Source organism: Ranitomeya imitator, chromosome 2, assembly GCF_032444005.1.
Source record: "Ranitomeya imitator isolate aRanImi1 chromosome 2, aRanImi1.pri, whole genome shotgun sequence".
NCBI classification, from domain to species: domain Eukaryota; kingdom Metazoa; phylum Chordata; class Amphibia; order Anura; family Dendrobatidae; genus Ranitomeya; species Ranitomeya imitator.
Window position 1 is genome coordinate 538,663,418 of NC_091283.1, and position 12,767 is coordinate 538,676,184.

Consider the following 12,767-nt stretch of genomic DNA (forward strand, 5'->3'; position numbering starts at 1 on the left):
AAGAGAGGCTTCCATCGGGCTACTCTGCCATAAAGGCCTCACTGGTGGAGGGCTGCAGTGATAGTTGACTTTGTGGAACTTTCTCCCATCTCCCTACTGCATCTCTGGAGCTCAGCCACAGTGATCTTGGGGTTCTTCCTTACCTCTCTCACTAAGGCTCATCCACAATTGCTCAGTTTGGCTGGGCAGCCAGGTCTAGGAAGCCTTCTGGTGGTCCCAAACTTCTTCCATTTAAGGATTATGGAGGCCACTGTGCTCTTAGGAACCTTGAGTACTGTAGAGATTCTGTTGTATCCTTGGCCAGATCTGTGCCTTGCCACATTTCTGTTTCTGAGCTCCTTGGCCATTTCCTTTGACCTCATGATTCTCATTTGGTCTAACATGCACTGTGAGCTGTGAGGTCTTATATAGACAGGTGAGTGCCTTTCCAAATCAAGTCCTATCAGTTTAATTAAACACAGCTGGCCTTCAATGAAGGAGTAGAACCATCTCAAGGAGGACCACAAGGAAATGGACAGCATGTGACTTAAATATGAGTGACTGAGCAAAGGGTCTGAACACTTATGACCATATGATATTTCAGTTTTTCTTTTATATTAAATTTGCAAAAACTTCTACATTTCTGTTTTTTTTCAGTCAAGATGGGGTGCAGAGTGTACATTAATGAGAAAAAAATGAACTTTTTTGAATTTAACAAATGGCTGCAATGAAACAAAAAGTGAAAAATGTAAAGGGATCTGAATATTTTCTGTACCCACTGTATATTTAGCTAATAAAAAAAAATGGCGTGGGGTCCCCAACTTTTAGGTTTTTTTATGTTAATCAGTGTGGGAAAAAAAAAAAGGTTGTGGGGAGGTGATTTGTTCAATTAAAATACATTTTTTTTTCCTGTGTGTCTCTCTTTTCATTACGGGGCAAGTAATGGGAGTGTCTTCCAGAAACCTCTCCATTACCAAGCCCTGGGCATAAAACAGCTGAAATCAACTCCAAAACTGTTACCCCACTTGCCAACACACCAGGGAAAGTGAGAAGAGCCGGGCAAAGTGTCATCTAATGGATGCAACTTTTCTGGGGTGGCTGCGGGTTGCTATTTTTAGGCTGCAGATGTCTGCTTTAGCTTGGCTGGTTATCAAAAATGAGGCGGGGTCTCAAACAGTTTTTTTTTTTTAATTATTTAAATTTAAAAAAAACTGCATGCAGATCCATCTATTTTTGATAACCAGCCAAGACAACCCTCAGCTGTCTGCTTTATACAGACCCCTAACTTTACTGTTTGGATTTGCCCCTCTCTAATCCTCTTTTGTTTCAGCCGCCTCCTGAAATTGTGCTGAGGGCAGTGTCACAGGACAGACAGTGTGGTCTCCAGAGAGCAAGTCTGTTCTTACAAGTTCATGCTGCAACAAGCCACGGTGTGCTTTTGCCTTATGCAGTGTTACAGAGCAGTCTAACGACTCGCCCAAACACAGATAAATTACCAGATTAGTTCCCTTAATTGCCAAAAATCTCAAAAATAATACAGAGAATTTATTAAAAAAAAATAATACAAAAAAACAACAAAGTCATTTTCAGGGAAAAGGTTTAAAATTTAATGAACAACAAAAACAGCTACCTCTGACCTGGTTTCAGGTCCTCTCTAAAAGCAAAATGTGTTCTAAGAAACAGAATAGTAAAATGGACAAAAACATTTAAGAAAGTAACATACATTTTTTTCATGAGAGAACAGTTTGTTCTTTTTCTAAAACAATAGTGGATTCATGTTCTGTTTAATAATTCACAGTAAACAAGACTAATTCTGATATAAAGCCTCGTCATGTGGAGGCGCATCTTCATCCTGCAGAAACGCATCTTCATCCTGCAGAGGCGCATACTCATCCTGCAGAGGGGCATCCTCATCCTGCAGAGGCGCTCCTTCATCCTGCAGAGGCGCATCTTCATCCTGCAGAGGCGCTCCTTCACTCTGGCTTTCTAGCTCCTCCTTGAAGGTGCTGACCTGGGATGTATTTGAGAGACTGCTGTTGTTTTTAAGGATGGCATTCAGGGTGGCCAGAGATGCATTTGTTCTTATTCCTGTAGGGTCAAAATGGGTCCGCGACACTAGAAACCCAGCTTCTGAGAAGTACTGAATGATTTTGTTTAATCTGTAATAAGAAAAAGGATGTTGGAAAGCTGAAAGACGACATAGCCATATCATAGTGGGTAGATTATATATGGCGTCAGATGCCAAGGAGTAACATTTGGCGATGGTGATGTCAGAGTCGGTCAAGCAACAGACAAGGTGATCAAGGATACACAATATATGGGATAGAGCTTGTGTAAGCTGGCCAGAGCAATATGGTGCGTTCACACGGTTTTAGTGCTTGTTTGTTGGTCCAATTAGTGCGTAGGTACAACCCCCTTATAAAATAGCATCGGGCATATGCGCCAACTAGGCCATAGACGACGATCGTGCAGACAGAGTGAACCTGTGGGTCTATTGTGAATCATTTTCGGGTGTGTACGCCTTCTAGAGACAGACACCCAGACGCAGTCTTATACAGCTGAACGTCCACCTCCAGTAGTATTATATGCCTGGAAATGATGCACGACAGGTCACATGTTCACTCTGTTGGCACCATTATAGTCTATGGCCCGATGATGCATAACCCCAAATCCCGTTTTGCAAGGGATTTGGATGTAAACTCCGAAAGGACCAATAAATGGGTGCCAAAATGAAGTATGAAAGCATCCATAAACTACAAGTGGGCACCATATATTATCTATGAGCAGTAAAATGTATCTGTTTCCACAGAGTCTGTCTGCGACTACTCACAATCCTCTACAGACAGCACCACACTCTTGATTTGAAATTCCACTGATATTTTTACAACCTCTTTGACTTCCATATTGCATATGAGGCATGAATCGACAAAAGGACTTACTTAGGTATGTTCAGGCCTCCAATAGCATGTCTGTGAATGCTGTAATAAAATGGAGGGTGCTCGACACGGACTTCACTCTTCTGTCGTTTCGGGGGCTGTGTGTTCATGTCTTTATATTTTCTTTTCCCTGAAGAGGAATACATTAAAGACAACAATGTAGAGTACACCAGCTATGACATTGAAGAGTATGACTGCAAAGAGTGGCCATGAGCAGCCAAAAATGGCAAAACAGGATTTTTGGTTGCTTTCCGTAAAATCTGTTTCTCGGAGCCTTCATTGGGGGACACAGGAACCATGGGTGTATGCTCCTGCCACTAGAAGGCTGACACTATGCACAAAAAAAAAAAAAAAAAAAGTTAGCTCCTCCTCTGCAGTGTACACCCCACCGACTGGCATTATGAACTTCAGTTAGTGAGAAAGCAGTAGGAGAAAAACAATAAGATTGAAATAACAATCACAAACATGAGAACTGTAAACATGAGAACAGTCATAGAACATAGAGCCACAGAAACTGAATAACATGGGAGGGTGCTGTGTCCCCCAATGAAGGCTCCGAGAAACAGATTTTACGGTAAGCAACCAAAAATCCTGTTTTCTCTATCGCCTCTCATTGGGGGACACAGGAACCATGGGACGTCCCAAAGCAGTCCCTGGGGTGGGAAAAACAGACTTCCATCAGGTCAGAGGACTTACCACTACCGCCTGCAAGATCCTTCTGCCTAGGCTGGGGTCCGCCGAAGCGTAGGTATGGACCTAGTAAAATTTGGCGAACGTGTGGATGGAAGACCAGGTTGCCGCTTTGCAAAGCTGTAAGGCGGAAGCCCTGAAGTGCACTGTCCAGGAGGCGCCGACTGCCTGAGTAGAGTGAGCCTTAATCCCAGAAGGGGGCACTCTGTTCTTGACCTGGTAAGCCTCCAAAAACGCCGTTCTGATCCAGCGAGCAATAGTCGCCTTGGAAGCCGGCAAGCCTCTACGCGTGCCATCGGGAATGACTAAAGGGAATCAGTCTTCCGGAAAGAGGCCGTTCTAGCCAGGTAAATCCTTACCGCCCTGACGAGGTCCAGCTTGTTCAACGATCGCTCCAGAGGATGAGTCGGAGCTGGACAAAAGGAAGGGAGAACGATGTCCTCGTTGAGGTGGAAACCACCTTAGGAAGGAAGGCGGAGTCCTCCAGACCATCTTGTGGATAACCAGGAAAGGAGGTCGGCAAGAAAGGGCCGCCAACTTGAAAAGGCGCCGGACAGAGGCGATGGCCACAAGAAAGGACATCTTCCAAAATAGAACTGACAGGGAGACCTCCCTGAGAGGCTCAAAGGGGGAACCCCTCAGAACCTCCAGACAAGATTAAGATCCCATGAATCCAAAGGAGCCCAGTACGAAGGAACGGTATGAGCTACTCCCTGAAGGAAGGTCTTGACCTGTGGCCGAGAAGATAACGTCTTCTGGAAGAGGATGGAGAGCGCAGAAACCTGGCCCTTTAGGGAACTAAGGGCAAGGTGTTATGTTTGCTAATGACAGGTGTTATGAAGGCAATCCAGAAACACAGTGTGCTTAGCGATCAGAGCGCACACAGTGATCTGACAAATACCCAAAAATACAAGAACGAGCTCTGAGACGTGGAAACTCTGTAGACTGCACACCTGATCCTATCCTAAACACAACTAAAAGCGGCTGTGGATTGCGCCTAACAACTACCTAGGCAACTCGGCACAGCCTAAGAAACTAGCTAGCCTGAAGATAGAAAAATAGGCCTGACTTGCCCCAGAGAAATTCCCCAAAGGAAAAGGCAGCCCCCCACATATAATGACTGTGAGTAAGATGAAAAGACAAAACGTAGGGATGAAATAGATTCAGCAAAGTGGGGCCCGATATTCTAGGACAGAGCGAGGACAGTAAAGCGAACTTTGCAGTCTACAAAAAACCCTAAAGCAAAACCACGCAAAGGGGGCAAAAAAAACCCACCGTGCCGAACTAACGGCACGGCGGTACACCCTTTGCGTCTCAGAGCTTCCAGCAAAACAAAAGACAAGCTGGACAGAAAAAAAGCAACAAAAAAGCAAAAAGCACTTAGCTATACAGAGCAGCAGGTCACAGGAACAATCAGGAGAAGCTCAGATCCAACACTGAAACATTGACAAGGAGCAAGGATAGCAGCATCAGGCGGAGTTAAGTAATGAAGCAGTTAACGAGCTCACCAGAACACCTGAGGGAGGAAGCTCAGAAGCTGCAGTACCACTTGTGACAACAGGAGTGAATTCAGCCACAGAATTCACAACAGTACCCCCCCCCCCTTGAGGAGGGGTCACCGAACCCTCACCAGAGCCCCCAGGCCGACCAGGATGAGCCGCATGAAAGGCACGAACAAGATCGGAAGCATGAACATCAGAGGCAAAAACCCAGGAATTATCTTCCTGAGCATAACCCTTCCATTTAACCAGATACTGGAGTTTCCGTCTAGAAACACGAGAATCCAAAATCTTCTCCACAATATACTCCAATTCCCCCTCCACCAAAACCGGGGCAGGAGGCTCAACAGATGGAACCATAGGTGCCACGTATCTCCGCAACAACGACCTATGGAATACATTATGTATGGAAAAGGAGTCTGGGAGGGTCAAACGAAAAGACACAGGATTGAGAACCTCAGAAATCCTATACGGACCAATAAAACGAGGTTTAAATTTAGGAGAGGAAACCTTCATAGGAATATGACGAGAAGATAACCAAACCAGATCCCCAACACGAAGTCGGGGACCCACACGGCGTCTGCGATTAGCGAAAAGTTGAGCTTTCTCCTGGGACAAGATCAAATTGTCCACTACCTGAGTCCAGATCTGCTGCAACCTATCCACCACAGAATCCACACCAGGACAGTCCGAAGACTCAACCTTTCCTGAAGAGAAACGAGGATGGAACCCAGAATTGCAAAAAAATGGAGAAACCAAGGTAGCCGAGCTGGCCCGATTATTAAGGGCGAACTCAGCCAAAGGCAAAAAGGACACCCAATCATCCTGGTCTGCAGAAACAAAACATCTCAGATATGTTTCCAAGGTCTGATTGGTTCGTTCGGTCTGGCCATTAGTCTGAGGATGGAAAGCCGAGGAAAAGGATAGGTCAATGCCCATCCTACCACAAAAGGCTCGCCAAAACCTTGAAACAAACTGGGAACCTCTGTCAGAAACAATATTCTCAGGAATGCCATGCAACCGAACCACATGCTGAAAGAACAAAGGTACCAAATCAGAGGAGGAAGGCAATTTAGCCAAGGGCACCAGATGGACCATTTTAGAAAAGCGATCACAGACCACCCAAATGACTGACATCTTTTGAGAAACGGGAAGGTCAGAAATGAAATCCATTGAAATATGTGTCCAAGGCCTCTTTGGGACCGGCAAGGGCAAAAGCAACCCACTGGCACGAGAACAGCAGGGCTTAGCCCTAGCACAAATCCCACAGGACTGCACAAAAGTACGTACATCCCGTGACAGAGATGGCCACCAGAAGGATCTAGCCACTAACTCTCTGGTACCAAAGATTCCAGGATGACCAACCAACACCGAACAATGAAGTTCAGAGATAAGTTTATTAGTCCACCTATCAGGGACGAACAGTTTCTCTGCTGGACAACGATCAGGTTTATTCGCCTGAAATTTTTGCAGCACCCGCCGCAAATCAGGGGAGATGGCAGACACAATGACTCCTTCCTTGAGGATACCCGCTGGCTCAGATAAACCCGGAGAGTCGGGCACAAAACTCCTAGACAGAGCATCCGCCTTCACATTTTTAGAGCCCGGAAGGTACGAAATCACAAAGTCGAAGCGGGCAAAAAATAACGACCAACGGGCCTGTCTAGGATTCAAGCGCTTGGCAGACTCGAGATAAGTCAAGTTCTTATGATCAGTCAATACCACCACGCGATGCTTAGCTCCTTCAAGCCAATGACGCCACTCCTCGAATGCCCACTTCATGGCCAGCAACTCTCGATTGCCCACATCATAATTACGCTCAGCGGGCGAAAACTTCCTGGAAAAGAAAGCACATGGTTTCATCACTGAGCAATCAGAACCTCTCTGTGACAAAACCGCCCCTGCTCCAATCTCAGAAGCATCAACCTCGACCTGGAACGGAAGAGAAACATCTGGCTGACACAACACAGGGGCAGAACAAAAACCGACGCTTCAACTCCTGAAAAGCTTCCACAGCAGCAGAAGACCAATTAACCAAATCAGCACCCTTCTTGGTCAAATCGGTCAATGGTTTGGCAATGCTAGAAAAATTACAGATGAAGCGACGATAAAAATTAGCAAAGCCCAGGAACTTTTGCAGACTTTTCAGAGATGTCGGCTGAATCCAATCCTGGATGGCTTGGACCTTAACTGGATCCATCTCGATAGTAGAAGGGGTAAAGATGAACCCCAAAAATGAAACTTTCTGCACACCGAAGAGACACTTTGATCCCTTCACAAACAAAGAGTTAGCACTCAGGACCTGAAAAACCATTCTGACCTGCTTCACATGAGACTCCCAATCATCTGAGAAGATCAAAATGTCATCCAAGTAAACAATCAGGAATTTATCCAGATACTCACGGAAGATGTCATGCATAAAAGACTGAAACACAGATGGAGCATTGGCAAGTCCGAACGGCATCACTAGATACTCAAAATGACCCTCGGGCGTATTGAATGCAGTTTTCCATTCATCTCCTTGCCTGATTCTCACCAGATTATACGCACCACGAAGATCTATCTTAGTGAACCAACTAGCCCCCTTAATCCGAGCAAACAAGTCAGATAACAATGGCAAGGGATACTGAAATTTAACAGTGATCTTATTAAGAAGGCGGTAATCAATACACGGTCTCAGCGAACCATCCTTCTTGGCTACAAAGAAGAACCCTGCTCCCAGTGGTGATGACGATGGGCGAATATGTCCCTTCTCCAGGGATTCCTTCACATAACTGCGCATAGCGGCGTGTTCGGGCACGGATAAATTAAATAATCGACCTTTAGGGAATTTACTACCAGGAATCAAATTGATAGCACAATCACAATCCCTATGCGGAGGTAGAGCATCGGACTTGGGCTCTTCAAATACATCCTGATAATCAGACAAGAACTCTGGGACCTCAGAAGGGGTGGATGACGAAATCGACAAAAATGGAACATCACCATGTACCCCCTGACAACCCCAGCTGGATACCGACATGGAATTCCAATCCAATACTGGATTATGGGTTTGTAGCCATGGCAACCCCAACACGACCACATCATGCAGATTATGCAACACCAGAAAGCGAATAACTTCCTGATGTGCAGGAGCCATGCACATGGTCAGCTGGGCCCAGTATTGAGGTTTATTCTTGGCCAAAGGTGTAGCATCAATTCCTCTCAATGGAATAGGACACCGCAAAGGCTCCAAGAAAAACCCACAACGTTTAGCATAATCCAAATCCATCAGATTCAGGGCAGCGCCCGAATCCACAAACGCCATGACAGAAAACGACGACAAAGAGCATATCAAGGTAATGGACAGAAGGAATTTGGACTGTACAGTACCAATGACGGCAGACCTAGCGGACCGCTTAGTGCGCTTAGGACAATCAGAAATAGCATGAGTGGAATCACCACAGTAGAAACACAGACCATTCAGACGTCTGTATTCCTGCCGTTCAACTCTAGTCATAGTCCTATCGCACTGCATAGGCTCAGGTTTAACCTCAGGCAGTACCGCCAAATGGTGCACAGATTTACGCTCGCGCAAGCGTCGACCCATCTGAATGACCAAAGACAAAGACTCATTCAAACCAGCAGGCATAGGAAATCCCACCATGACATCCTTAAGAGCCTCAGAGAGACCCTTTCTGAACAAAGCTGCCAGCGCAGATTCATTCCACTGAGTGAGTACTGACCATTTCCTAAATTTCTGACAATATACTTCTATATCATCCTGACCCTGGCACAAAGCCAGCAAATTTTTCTCAGCCTGATCCACTGAATTAGGCTCATCGTACAGCAATCCGAGCGCCAGGAAAAACGCATCGACACTACTCAATGCAGGGTCTCCTGGCGCAAGAGAAAATGCCCAGTCTTGAGGGTCGCCGCGCAAAAAAGAAATAATAATCAAAACCTGTTGAATAGGATTACCAGAAGAATGAGGTTTCAAGGCCAGAAATAGCTTACAATTATTTTTGAAACTTAGAAACTTAGTTCCATCTCCAAAAAACAAATCAGGAATAGGAATTCTTGGTTCTAACATAGATTTCTGATCAATAGTATCTTGAATTTTTTGTACATTTATAACGAGATTATCCATTGAAGAGCACAGACCCTGAATATCCATGTCCACACCTGTGTCCAGAATCACCCAAATGTCTAGGGGAAAAAAAAAAAATGAACACAGAGCAGAAAAAAAAAAAATGATGTCAGAACTTTTTCTTTCCCTCTATTGAGAATCATTAGTTGGCTCCTTGTACTGTTATGTTTGCTAATGACAGGTGTTATGAAGGCAATCCAGAAACACAGTGTGCTTAGCGATCAGAGCGCACACAGTGATCTGACAAATACCCAAAAATACAAGAACGAGCTCTGAGACGTGGAAACTCTGTAGACTGCACACCTGATCCTATCCTAAACACAACTAAAAGCGGCTGTGGATTGCGCCTAACAACTACCTAGGCAACTCGGCACAGCCTAAGAAACTAGCTAGCCTGAAGATAGAAAAATAGGCCTGACTTGCCCCAGAGAAATTCCCCAAAGGAAAAGGCAGCCCCCCACATATAATGACTGTGAGTAAGATGAAAAGACAAAACGTAGGGATGAAATAGATTCAGCAAAGTGGGGCCCGATATTCTAGGACAGAGCGAGGACAGTAAAGCGAACTTTGCAGTCTACAAAAAACCCTAAAGCAAAACCACGCAAAGGGGGCAAAAAAAACCCACTGTGCCGAACTAACGGCACGGCGGTACACCCTTTGCGTCTCAGAGCTTCCAGCAAAACAAAAGACAAGCTGGACAGAAAAAAAGCAACAAAAAAGCAAAAAGCACTTAGCTATACAGAGCAGCAGGTCACAGGAACAATCAGGAGAAGCTCAGATCCAACACTGAAACATTGACAAGGAGCAAGGATAGCAGCATCAGGCGGAGTTAAGTAATGAAGCAGTTAACGAGCTCACCAGAACACCTGAGGGAGGAAGCTCAGAAGCTGCAGTACCACTTGTGACCACAGGAGTGAATTCAGCCACAGAATTCACAACAGCAAGGCCCGCATACAGTCCTGCCTGAAGGAAGGCCAAAATGGAAGGAAGAGAAAAGGACATAGGTGATGTGGTTGGACTTGCACCAACGGGGGTAAGCCTTCCAGGTATGATAGTAGACCCTGGAATACGAAGGCTTCCTAGCCTGGATCAAAGTGTGAATCACTTTCGAAAGGCTGGACGCTCTTAGAAATGCGGTCTCAACAGCCACGCCGTTAAACTGAGCGACCGAGATTTCGGGTGGCAGATCGGACCCCGAGACAGCAGATCGGGTCTGTCTGGAAGCTGCCAGGGGCGTCCTCGAGAAGACTGTCGATCTCTGCAAAACAAGATCTCCTGGGCCAATCCGGGGTGATTAGAATGACAGTCACCCCTTCCGCCTTGATCTTTTCCAACCGCTTGGAAAACAAGGGCAGGGGTGGAAACAGATAGGGGAGCACGAACTGCGACCAAGGAATGGCCAGAGTGTCGACACCACTATAAGAGGATCGCGGGACCTTGGGTCCACTTCTGGAGTCCCCCATCGAAGAAAAATCTGATGGAAGACCTCCTGAAGCAAGGACCATTCCCCTGCCACGAGGCCCTCGCGGCTGAAGATGTCAGTGGCCAAATTGTTCACGCCGGGGATATGCACCTCGGATATCACCGGGACCATTGCCTCTGCCCAAAGGAGGATCATGGATACCTCGGCCGAGAACTTCGAGTCCCCTCCTGGTGTTTGAAATATGCCACTGCTGTGGCATTGTCCGTCTGGAAATGAATTGGCAGACCCCTGAGAATCCTTAGCCAGTGAAGAAGAGTCAGAAAGATGGCCCGAAACTCGAGGACATTGATCGGCAGAGAGGACTCCTGCACCGACCAACGACCCTGAAAAGTCCGGTGACAAAGCCCCGCCCCCCAGCCGAGCAGGATGGCGTCCGTCGTCACCACCTGCCAGAGAACTGGAAGGAAGGATCTGCCCTGGGATATGAGAGGTGACATCGGCCACCAGTTGACAAACCGTTTGACCCGGGGAGAAAGCCAGATCGGACGATCCAGGGAGAAGATAGAACTGTCCCACTGTTATAGAATAGCCTGCTGAAGAGGTCTTGAGTAAAATGGGCAAAGGGAATCGCTTCCAAAGTTGCAACCATCCTCCCCAGGACCTTCATGGCCAATCGGAAAGGAGGGAAGCCGAGAAACCTGGAGCAAGCGAACTTCCCGACGAAGGAGAGATATCTCGTCTTCGGGAAGGAAGACTCTGGTCCAACGAGTGTCGAAGAGCATGCCCAGAAATACGAGGCGCTGAGAAGGAACAAGACAGGACTTCTTCCTGTTGACGAGCCACCCGAAACGGGCTAGAGTGTCGAGGACGATGGATAGACTTTCGGAAGCCTGAGACAGAAATTCCTGAGCCTCCATGGAAGCGATTACTGAACGAAGGGATTCCATCCTGAAGTGTCTCAGACGAACCCTCTTGTTCAGCAATTTGAGATCCAGACTGGGACGAACCCGAACCTTGTCGTCCTTTTTCGGTACCACAAAGAGTCGAACAGAAGCCTGTGAACTGTTCCTTTTCTGGGACGGGAACGATTACCCCGGATTTGAGGATGGAAGCAATGGCTGCAAAGAAACCCGGGACTGGAGCATGGTCTCTTGGAGGTCAGGATTCGAAGAAACGATGCCAGCGCCATGAAATGAATCTATTTTGTATCCAGAGGATACAAGTTCCCTGACCCATGCGTCCTCTACTGAGGAGATCCAGACGTCCATGAAGAGAAGACGGCAGCCCAGCCTGGGAAATGGGCTGGGGTCTAGTCGTGAGTCATGCCGAGGTGGATCTTCCAGTCCTATACCTGGAGGATCTACCTTGGGAGTAGCAGGAACGCCAGGAAGGAGTTGGTCTGAAGGATACCTTCTTCCCTTAACGTGCCTGTGGCCTCTGCTGTTGGGAAAAGGAATCTAATGCCACGAAACGACGAAAAAGGCCGAAGTTGCCACCTAGGGGGAGGTCGGCGAGGTCTGGATTGGCGGAGAAGGGAACTGGTGCCCCCGGTGGCTTCCTTAATAATTTGGTCTAGCTTGGAACCGAAAAGACGTGATCCTTGAAAAGGCAGGCTGGTAAGGGACTTCTTTGATGACAAATCCGCCTGCCAGGCCTTGAGCCAAACGATGTGACGGCTGGCAACAACATTACTGGACGCCTGAGCGGCACAAGGTGCGGCGTCCAGGGAAGCGGAAACCAAATATTCCCCTGCGTGAGTAATCTGGGTGGTAAGTTCGGCCAGCCGTTCTAGTGGAGCTCCGGCTTGAATGCCCCAACGGAGTTGTTTAGCCCTTTTGGATACAGACTTCGAAACCCAGGTGGAAGCAAAGGCCGGGCATAGGGAAGACGCAGCCGCTTCGAAAGCCGACTTCACACGAAGGATTCAATGATCCTATCAATGGAATCTTTCAGAGATGCCCCACCGGACAGCGTGAGGACCATGTTGGTGGAATGTCCAGAAACTGGATCCACAGAGGGAGAAGTCGTCCAGTTGGCGATGAGATCCGGAGGCGCTTGCCCCTTTGAAAACGTCTGGTCGAATTCTCTCTTTCTCTGGCCAGAAGCTCATC

The 12,767-nt window shown here is 47.1% G+C and overlaps 1 protein-coding gene across 1 annotated transcript in view; it reads right to left on the reverse strand.

Annotated features, from left to right (window-relative positions):
- Positions 1-1,562: 1,562 nt before the first annotated feature.
- TRMT1L (tRNA methyltransferase 1 like) overlaps positions 1,563-12,767 on the reverse strand; it is a 107,048-nt gene continuing 95,843 nt past the window's right edge. Inside the window, exons 16-17 of the mRNA XM_069751901.1 lie at positions 2,919-3,045; positions 1,563-2,138 (exon numbers count right to left, since the gene is read on the reverse strand). Of these exons, the coding sequence (XP_069608002.1) occupies positions 1,787-2,138; positions 2,919-3,045 (479 nt within the window). The 3' untranslated portion in view covers positions 1,563-1,786. The remainder of the gene's footprint in view (positions 2,139-2,918; positions 3,046-12,767) is intronic.